The following is an 8,884-nucleotide window of genomic DNA, read 5'->3' as shown; positions in this document are numbered from 1 at the left end:
CTGGATATGATGCTAATATCCATCTCTCAGATGACTTTACACAGCTGAACGAAAAGTTTATCAAAGCTAGAAGGGACTACGAGGCTCTGTTGGAGTCTTCTATGGCCCATCCTCCTCAGCACAGCTACCAGCAATACGCAATGCGACCGGGCCCCGGTCAGGGCTATCCTCAAGCTGGCGGATATCCTCCTCAGGGAGCAGCTCCTCAAGACCCCTCGAGATATTATACTCCTGGCCCACAAGGTATGATAGCCCTTTGCCCTTGCAATGAAGGGCCTCTTTCTTACTCTTTAACAGAGCAACCTCCTTATCAAGCATCGTCTCCTCCCCCTAACTTCCAGAATCAACCTCAAGGTCAACCGGCACCTTTCTATGTAGCAGGAGCTGAAGTGCCCGCTGGTTCGCAGCCCTACCCTCCCCGGACCGAGTCTCCTTCCAATGGTAAACAGCCAGCCCCTATCAATACTTCAACACCAGGCCCCAACTTCAATCCTTACAACCAATCTCAGAGCAACAACCCTTACACGCAAGCGCCTACAGGAGGACGACCTGGTAGCACATACGGAGCCCAAGAGTTGGCTACATCTGTCTACGATTCCCCTATAGCGACCAACAACCCACACCAGCCGACCTCGGCTGCCACATTTTCAAGCTCGGTGTATTCTCCTGAAGAGCCCAACGAGAACGCCAGCGCAGCACCTCCTGGTCCTTATGCATCGCATCAGCAGCAACCTCAACAATACCAGAGCTACAACCCTTCTCAAGTCCCTCCCATGCCCACAGGGTCAGCTCCCCCTCCTCCTCAGAGTGTCATGACACCTCCCCCTCTGAACCCTGGGAATGCCGGCGGATATGATGCTCGTCATGGTCTGCCCAGTCAAGGTGGTGCTGGTGGTCAGACTCAATACAAGCCTTATGTGCCACCCGGAGATGGTCCTTCAGCACCTGCACCCGACAATTACTATCAAAGCGGGGGAGTCTACTAAGGATTTGGTAATTTGGGGAGATAGTCGACTGTTGCTATAGCTTCAATACGTTCCTGGCACGTACATAACGCGGGGACTTTTCGTTTTAGTGGTCCTGGTTTTTGCCCGGGTTGACCTTTCCTGGGCTCATGTTGATTTGGTACATTGAAGTTTCTGGTTTTTATACTTATGACTTGCCATGTCTGTATGATACGAATTGTCTTGTAGTCGCTATCCGTAGTCAGATAAGTTTTGCGTATTGCAACGCTATAGATGACAAGGCTTGGCTAGGGGGGGGTTCATGTGTATTAAAAAAGACCAAGTCAAAGTAAACTTTGAACTAGCTGAATGTCTCCTACTCTGTCTGTACATACTGTAGTTCGTGATACTAATATTCAAATATTCTGGATCGGAAGATGTATCCGTATTTGTTAGTAGTCTCCCTCTCGCAAGCCAGTAACGGACTCGTTTCGTTTCACAACCTGAAACCTCGACCGTCTCGCCCCTGTAACACCCTAACTTTTTGCCGCCTCCCACTCCGTTTTCCTGTCTGTCTCCCTTTTTCCCTCCCGTCCTCTTTTGTTCTTCCCTTGAACACGTTAAAAAATATACATATTAATTCTTTGCACTACCTACGCATTCTCTTTCTCTTCTCCCCTGTCTACCTAGTTAATTTTTGTCGTTTCAGCTGGTTCTGTAACTTCAAGTGCCACTCTCTTCTGATCGCTCAATATCACACCACCATTTTCTATACATTCATACACATACATATACATATCCATCATCACCATCAACAACATGAAGACTACAGTCTTTGTCACGCTTCTCTCGGCGGCTGCTTCGCTCGTCAGCGCCGGCATCGTCGTCACGCCTGTTTTTTTTAACCAGATCGTTGAGAAACTCTCTGGCGATTGTCCTTTTGGCGTAGTCACTCCTCAAGGTTGCGCGTAAGTTCGGTCTCTCGACGGGTTGAGTAGTTAGAGTCATACATGCTAATATTTCGATAGCCCTCAACGTGGTTAGAGACTGAGCTCTCTATCCGGTGGTTGATTCGATCATAACGCTGGCTTTGGTGTTTTCGGACAGTTCTAGGAACTCTTCTCTTTGTATGTGTTAAAAGGCTTGAGCAGATAAGAATCTCATAATATTTAAGCGTGTCCTTCAACCTCCAAAGCGTCTCCATCCTGCACGAGTAATACTAAGCTCATTGAATTCAAGCTTGAACTGAACATACCACTGACTAGGTCACATTCTTTTCTCCTGGCAGGTTTAAACCCTCCATGTCATGTTAAGGCTTTGCTTGCTCGACGTCTTGATCATTCCCGTTCTTATCTATAGTTCGTAGCATAGCACCCTCCGAAGAAATTTATTAGAAAGTCTACACATATGAAGCCACTCTAGCCTCATCTGGATGACATTCATTCATGGCCTGAACCTCAACTTCGTTGGCACTGGTAGAGGATTTACGGAAGCTTTTATCCTGGAGACATTTTGCAACATTGTACGTCAAGAACTGTTTAATGTCTAGACCCACGAAAGCGGCGACAAGCATGATGCATGAGAACGGTATAGTAGCGTAGAAGACATAATGTAGTGGGCTGGTGTAGGCTTTGACAACGGCATCCCCGACTGAGTCAACGATGGCCTTGTTGATACCGGCCTTAGGGGGCAAGAAAATACCAAACCTTGATTTCAGGTGTCAGAATAAACCTAGCAAAGAGTCCCCTAAACTTAGGCTAAATTTACCTAATATTTTATCGCTTAGGGTTAAGGTCCTGAGTTTTCTTTCCTCCCCTAGACTGGGTGTGTCTGAGTAATTGCCTTTGTTGATAGCCTTAAAGAGTGGAGGTAGGGACTTGGTTAGCAGGCCATATCTAGTTATAGCTGGGGTCATATACTTGGGAATCTTCCTCGGGAACTTGTTGCTGAGAATAGCGATATACATAGCCTGGGCAATGGCACCCCCGAGGACAAGAATCGATCCAAGAATACCAGACGCTATCCTGATATCTTGGGGTTCCCTGAGGAGAGTTGTACAGGTGCGTGCAACATTCTTAATGTATCTAACAGCAGTGCATGCAATTAACCTGAATGCGATTGTGTTTACTACCGGCCAGGAGAAATGGAAGACGTTGACGTGATGAAAGTTATGATAAGAGCAGCAGCGTATATGCACTGGATCTTGAGGCGACGAATATAGGCGATAGCGAGACCTGATATAGCTTGGCCTAGAACAACTCCACCACTATTTACGCAGCTTTGCCAGCCAACTTTGATGGAATATGCGGTGTATAGTGTGCTGATAATTGTAGGCTAGAGAGCGGTTAAGGAGTTGTAGGCTATGGAGGCAACAATCGCATAGGTGACTACTGCGATGAACCTAGTGTTCTTAAAAACACGGGACGTGATTAGGGGTTTCTAGAACAGAGATGAGCCTCTTTGCGCAGGATTAGCGGACTCTGGATAGAAATGTGACATTAAGGAACCATACCATATATAAAGAAGCCGACAAGTGCCATTATACTAATGACTAATGTGCAAAACTCAGCACTCTTCCAAGGATATGTCGTACCACCACAAGAAAGGCCAACAAAGAAGAGAACGCATTCGGTGGTGAAAAGAAACATGCCAATCCTATCAAGCTCTTTAGTTTGTGGTGTTCTCGTCTTTCCCACGTGGAGTTGAGAAAAGGTCGCAGGGTGGTAGAGCAACTGATATAGAGCCAGAGTGATTACACTCAGAATGATGCCCAGATAGTAAATCCAGCACCAGCCTTCATGTATGTTGTAGATTATCGTTCGGGCTGATACAGGGGTGAAGGTAAGATGAAGACACATACAGAGTATTCGAGGGGAGCACCCATCCCAGGTATGCGCAAGTACTTGCTAGACACTGCGCCTATAAAACAAAGTCAGTACCCCTCTCAGTCTCTCTCTCGGTCTGGATATCAGACTTACAGTGAGAGGATCAATAAACTGAGGACTCTGAAAGTAGTAGCCATTAGGCATGAGGCCGAGTTCGTCGCCGACGGTATTCTTGCCAACATACTCGACAGTACCATCAGCCATGATGATCTTCTCAGCGTTGACAGTCGGCTGCCTGGGCCATCTCCACCATCTTCTGGGCCGAATATATCGAATTCTCACTCCTTTCAGATATAGCCATCGACGTCAATGTGGCTGAGATTCGAGATGGTGTTCGTTTTTGAAACCCCTGGAGTCAAATTTCTCAAAAAAAAAAAAAAAAAAAAAAAAAAAAAAAAAAAAAAAAAAAAAAATTGGTTCAAATCAGGTATGGTCTATGCTCTACGGTGTTGAGGATGCAATTATGTCCCAGCAATCGTGGAGTCAATCTGTCCAGCATAATATGAGAAACCACGTCAGGAAGTGCAATCACTCGGAGATTCGAGATGGCGATCGATTTGTATCTTGCGCCCGTGTGGCCGGTGGCAGAGGTAGTCGATGCTTTCTCCTGTGAGTACCACATTGTCAGTACATAAGTCGAAGGCAGAACCTAAACCATCATATAAATGATCGGCAGATCCCTACGAGTGATCCCAGGCTAGGGCCCTTATCCATGATCTTGGAGTAGTGTCGGCGTGGCCCTAGGTGAGACGAGGTAAGGCCGAATTCGACTTTATTTCGCTGAGGCCGTTGGATGACCCAGGCCGACTTGGGTAAGTGAACTATACTTTCTTTTGGAACAGCGTTCTTTTTGTGAGGACAAGGTTTGGCGGAGCTTGTATTTGATGGTTGCTTGCTTGCTTGCTTGCTTGCTTGCTTGCTTGGAATGTAGTCAGCCGAATCGGAACTCGACCGCTTTCAGAGGCCTTATTAGACTGGTCTATGGTATCACGTAAAGGCTCTGTTGGCAAAGACCGTAAACAGTATTGAAGTTCTGTCTCACGTATCAAGACCTGGGACTGGGATGCTTGGTGTTGGCTGGAGGGAGTGTAAGTGAATGTCTCAGAGTAAATTCAACACAAGGTCAGTGGTTCAAGTGCTACCTCCCGTCATTGCAGTATACCTAAGGTACCTGCCGAGGAATTCAGGTTCGCCGTGGGCGAACAGCGGAAGAAGGCGTGTCCTACTAAAGTTAATAGTTTTGACAAGGCAGTTGCGTTGCAGTGTTTGATGGATAATTTATCGCTGGCAATTGGCAAATCAGACCTCGATACCTTCCATTGCCTACTACGTACTACCTATCTGCCTACATCTTAAGGTACATCTTAAGGTATCGTACCTTTAACCTCTGAAGATACTGACTTGAAGAAGAGACACTCCAGTGGTTTTGTAGGCAAATTTCAGCAATAATATGACCTAAATCAATAATAAAAGTACGTCGTCGAGCCATTGAGCTTGCGACCCTGTTACCCACTACGTCTCTATGTTGGCATGTGACAAGCCTCTGTCCAGATGCTCATGGTTACACAAGAGTTCGGCAGGCGGTTTTTATTATCCGGCGCTTATATCTTTCCTCGAATGAGACTAACAGGCCAATTCATATCCTCACTGGGATCCTTTATGCATATCCATATCTATTTTTATTTACTAGGTATTATAAGCTCCCAGGTCAAGACTCCCTAGTATACAGGGTAGCCAGTGTACATATATTTTGTCGTGTCAATATTAAAAAAAGACAGCTTGTTAGCCAACAGAAGCATCCAGGAGAAGTTAACAAAGACTAGGTCTTATAATGTCGTCACTTATAGTGATTCATGTGCAGATGTTATACGACAGGAGATCTCCGAGAGTGTCAGTTACCTACAGAATGAATTTGTGTGCTTGATGGTCAAAAACTAAATCCTATCCGCAAGAATATCATGCCCTCCACTTCGACAGAGGACTACGTACTATAAAAAGAAACTTAGGTAGTATTTTGAGTCATCAAACTTCGACACCTAAATTTAAAGAGGTAGGCTGTGCAATGGTCTTACTGTCCATGATGATAATTGTTACATATAATCGCCATTCTATAACTTGAACATCCACCTGATCTTTTGTCATTCTCGCTACGAAACTGTTGTTGTTTGAACCCTGATAGGCCCGTTTCATATCGCAACTCTGCGACAACTACTTGTACAGTACCTACCCTTACTAAGGTAAGTATGGCACAGTCCACGCCTCAACACCATTTTCTGGCGCTTTTTAGCGCATACACAGAGCCAACAGCTATCAGACGAGATAATCACAACTCCCAAGGCAATCGTAATTAAGTGACCAAATCTTATTCAACTAATAAACAACATATCTTGACGTACATTCACCTCCAGCTCATATCCATCCATCATCTATTGTCCATAGATGTATGTAAACCCAAAACCATTCTAACTAGGCAGACACCCAAACTCCACCCTGATTACTGTCCTTGTTCGAGCGAAATAGTATTCTCGAATTAGGGACCACCACTGATACTCACACCGAAAACCGCCAGGGCCACGGCCAAGTCGAATGGCTCTGTCTATCCCTCTTTGATAACCATTCATAGTCTTCATGCTGCTGAGGCCGTCTTGTTGCCAGACTCATCCCCTGCTGAAGCCGCTTGGAAACCACCGAAGCCACCGCGGCCGAAACCACCACCACCGAAGCCACCTCGGTTACCTCCATTACCGCCTTGGCCGCCCTGACCACCTTGACCTCCCTGACCTCCGTTTTGATCGCCGCCCTGGCCACCAGCATTCTGGTCACCACCGGCATCAGCTGCTTGGTCTCCTCCGTTTTGGTCACCACCTTGGCCTCCGTTCTGATCACCACCTTGGCCGCCAGCGTTCTGGTCACCACCGGCATCAGCTGCTTGGTCTCCACCATTCTGACCTCCATTTTGACCACCACCTTGGCCACCTTGGTTGCCGCCGTTCTGGCCACCACCTTGACCTCCATTGTTACCTCCATTGTTACCGCCCTGACCGCCCTGACCTCCCTGACCTCCGTTGTTGCCTCCGTTGTTGCCGCCCTGACCTCCGTTGTTGCCTCCGTTATTACCGCCGTTGTTACCACCGTTGCCACCACCAACGGTGACACGGATGCAGTCATCCTGTGCTCCTCTCTGAGCAACAGGCATGAGGACAGGCTGATGGTTGGATGCGGCAGACATACTGCAGATACGGTAGTTACCGGCAGGTAGGCCGCCGTCAACCTTGGCAGTCAGGAGACCTTGGCCGTTACCAGCGTCGTTGATACCCTTGAAGAAGGCAAACTGCTGAGGGTCCAAAGGCTGAGTAGGGTTCAGACTATCGCCAGTGTCTTGGACAGTGACGTGGGTATGACCGATGATGTTACCACCACCGTCGAGGTCCTGGGGAGCAGAATAGTAGGTGGTTGTTGCATTAGTGAACGAGCCAGCTGCAAAGTTGATAAACTGCACTGAGATATCAAAGTCTTGATTGGCTTCAATGTTGTCACCGTTTTGAGGTGATGTGAAGACTGAAGAAACCATGTTGTTGGCTCCGGGAATCTTTCCCATAGCTGTAGGGGTCAGTATACGCAGAGAGGAAAGGGGGGATCGTAAAACTTACGAATACCGTTACATGAGCCGTCCCGGTTTTGCTCTCCATTGGTGAGTGTCTGGCCAGCACAGAAGTTGATGAAGTTGTTGTTATCCCTAAGTCTTGTTAGTTGTCGTTTTTCCTCAATCAAAGGTAGGTGTGACTTACGTTGCAGAGGCAGCTTGCTCATCCGATCCAGGGTTGTTGCCATCTTGCTGCGAGCCAGTTTGCACGGCGTTGGCGTCCAGAGTGTTGCCGCCGCCGCCTCCTCCGTTGTTACCTCCATTATTATTGCCGCCGTTGTTACCGCCGTTATTGGCTTGGCCGTTGTTCTGACCACCATTGTTGCCGCCCTGACCACCGTTGTTGCCGCCACCGCCTCCTCCTCCACGGCCACCACCTCCAAACCGACCGCCGCCGAATTGTCGTCGTTGGAGAGCGCGGGCCAGGGGGTGTCGTTTTTGGACAACAGCAGCTTCAGTAATGGCAGAGATGCCCAGAAGAGCAATGATTACGCCTTTGACCTGCATTGTGGTGACTTTATGTTGATCTTGCCGAGAGAAAGTGAAAAAGAAAATGAAGCCGAGGGCAAATACAATGTTGTGTAAAAGTTTTCGAACGGTGCCAGACCAATTCGAAATAAAGAAAAAAAGAATGGTCACAGTAAAGTCAACTTGGTCTCAAAGGAACGAATGAAAGAAAGAGACACTACCAGAGCTGAGGAGAAGAGAAAATGGTACGATTTTGGGACGAAGGGACGAGGGTTTAAAGCATCAGGGAAAACTGGAGATGATGATCGGAAACGAAGTTGCCGAGAAAAGAGGCTGGCTTTCATTATGACAATCCCAGACAATTCAACGTCTCGGGCTTGCACATCAGACCGGATGGCATCTGGGCGGTTGAAGGGGCCCGGTTCAGGGTCACAACTCCATGGATAACGGCTGGAGCGAGCAACAGTACCCAAGATCCATCTCTCGCTTGAGAGGCAAAGGGGCAGCGATCAAACTTGATGAGAAACACCAAGACAGAACATCGTGGAGCACAGTGACAGTACTGACTGCCTGGGACTTCTGAGACCGAGAAACGAAAACATGAGACAGCGGCAGAAGCGACCTGACGGCTTGGTCAAGGGGTCCAGGCTCCAGAGTTGAGATGCCTGTTGGGGCTGGGCTCTCAGTTAGTCAGGGCAGGTCGAGATGACTTTTCTCAGGTGGTGTAACAGGGACGTTGGAGAATGTTAGTCGATTGGGAGCAAGTGTAGTGAATTTCCTTAGCGCTTGGCTAAGCTTGGCGGACGGTCATATCTCCGAGAGGCGATTGAGTGAGTATGTAATACGGATAGTAGAGATCCAAGTCAAGTTAGGAGTTGAAGTTGGAGATGGGATGCGGCTGCAGACGTCTCAGGCCGTGCCCCCTCCTTCCCAATCGGTATTGT

General features: G+C 47.8%; 6 protein-coding genes across 9 annotated transcripts in view; 3 read left to right on the top strand and 3 right to left on the bottom strand.

Annotated features, from left to right (window-relative positions):
• The window catches only part of FVEG_14991 (signal transducing adaptor molecule), a gene marked incomplete at both ends in the record, with an annotated part of 1,277 nt that extends 1,229 nt beyond the window's left edge, over positions 1-48 (top strand). Inside the window, one exon of the mRNA XM_018904067.1 lies at positions 1-48. Coding sequence (XP_018745469.1) covers positions 1-48 — 48 coding nt within the window.
• A 53-nt stretch (positions 49-101) lies between these two features.
• On the top strand, positions 102-986 carry FVEG_14992 (signal transducing adaptor molecule; the record flags this gene model as incomplete). Its single annotated transcript, XM_018904068.1, has 2 exons — positions 102-243; positions 298-986. 2 exons carry the CDS (start codon positions 102-104, stop codon positions 984-986), a joined length of 831 nt encoding a protein of 276 aa, XP_018745470.1.
• Positions 987-1,455: 469 nt separating this feature from the next.
• Positions 1,456-2,397, top strand: FVEG_14993 (hypothetical protein). Of its 2 annotated transcripts, XM_018904070.1 has the most exons (3): positions 1,462-1,912; positions 1,973-2,071; positions 2,119-2,397. In XM_018904070.1, exons 1-2 carry the CDS (start codon positions 1,764-1,766, stop codon positions 1,986-1,988), a joined length of 165 nt encoding a protein of 54 aa, XP_018745472.1. In that variant the 5' UTR covers positions 1,462-1,763; the 3' UTR covers positions 1,989-2,071; positions 2,119-2,397. The 2 variants fall into 2 exon arrangements, with proteins under 2 accessions (XP_018745471.1, XP_018745472.1); XM_018904069.1 differs by having other exon boundaries at positions 1,456-1,912; positions 1,973-2,397.
• Positions 2,344-2,910, bottom strand: FVEG_14994 (hypothetical protein; the record flags this gene model as incomplete). Its single annotated transcript, XM_018904071.1, has 2 exons — positions 2,344-2,650; positions 2,864-2,910. 2 exons carry the CDS (start codon positions 2,908-2,910, stop codon positions 2,344-2,346), a joined length of 354 nt encoding a protein of 117 aa, XP_018745473.1.
• A 191-nt stretch (positions 2,911-3,101) lies between these two features.
• Positions 3,102-4,193, bottom strand: FVEG_14995 (hypothetical protein). Of its 2 annotated transcripts, XM_018904072.1 has the most exons (3): positions 3,923-4,193; positions 3,457-3,863; positions 3,102-3,402 (listed from the first exon to the last, which is right to left on the bottom strand). In XM_018904072.1, exons 2-3 carry the CDS (start codon positions 3,800-3,802, stop codon positions 3,374-3,376), a joined length of 375 nt encoding a protein of 124 aa, XP_018745474.1. In that variant the 5' UTR covers positions 3,803-3,863; positions 3,923-4,193; the 3' UTR covers positions 3,102-3,373. The 2 variants fall into 2 exon arrangements, with proteins under 2 accessions (XP_018745474.1, XP_018745475.1); XM_018904073.1 differs by lacking the exon at positions 3,102-3,402 and having other exon boundaries at positions 3,424-3,863.
• Positions 4,194-6,177: 1,984 nt separating this feature from the next.
• On the bottom strand, positions 6,178-8,813 carry FVEG_02166 (hypothetical protein; the record flags this gene model as incomplete). Of its 2 annotated transcripts, XM_018889352.1 has the most annotated exons (4): positions 6,178-7,429; positions 7,480-7,565; positions 7,618-7,729; positions 7,808-7,979. In XM_018889352.1, the coding sequence occupies 4 exons, from the start codon at positions 7,977-7,979 to the stop codon at positions 6,456-6,458; spliced, it is 1,344 nt and encodes a 447-aa protein (XP_018745477.1). In that variant the 3' UTR covers positions 6,178-6,455. The 2 variants fall into 2 exon arrangements, with proteins under 2 accessions (XP_018745477.1, XP_018745476.1); XM_018889351.1 differs by having other exon boundaries at positions 7,618-8,813.
• Between the last annotated feature and the right edge of the window lie 71 nt (positions 8,814-8,884).

The sequence above is a fragment of the Fusarium verticillioides genome, chromosome 6 (assembly GCF_000149555.1).
Source record: "Fusarium verticillioides 7600 chromosome 6, whole genome shotgun sequence".
NCBI classification, from domain to species: Eukaryota; Fungi; Ascomycota; class Sordariomycetes; order Hypocreales; family Nectriaceae; genus Fusarium; species Fusarium verticillioides.
The sequence above is the reverse complement of the archived record's forward strand: the minus strand, read 5'-3'. Positions and strand labels throughout refer to the sequence as shown.

Excerpts from the sequence above, each read along its gene's own strand:
- FVEG_14995 (XM_018904072.1), bottom strand. The coding sequence starts at position 3,802 with ATGTGTCTTCATCTTACCTTCACCCCTGTATCAGCCCGAACGATAATC. Across the intron at positions 3,403-3,456 it reads TGTCGGCTTCTTTATATATG|AGGCTCATCTCTGTTCTAGA; the intron begins GTATGGTTCCTT and ends TCCTGCGCAAAG.
- FVEG_14993 (XM_018904069.1), top strand. The coding sequence starts at position 1,764 with ATGAAGACTACAGTCTTTGTCACGCTTCTCTCGGCGGCTGCTTCGCTC.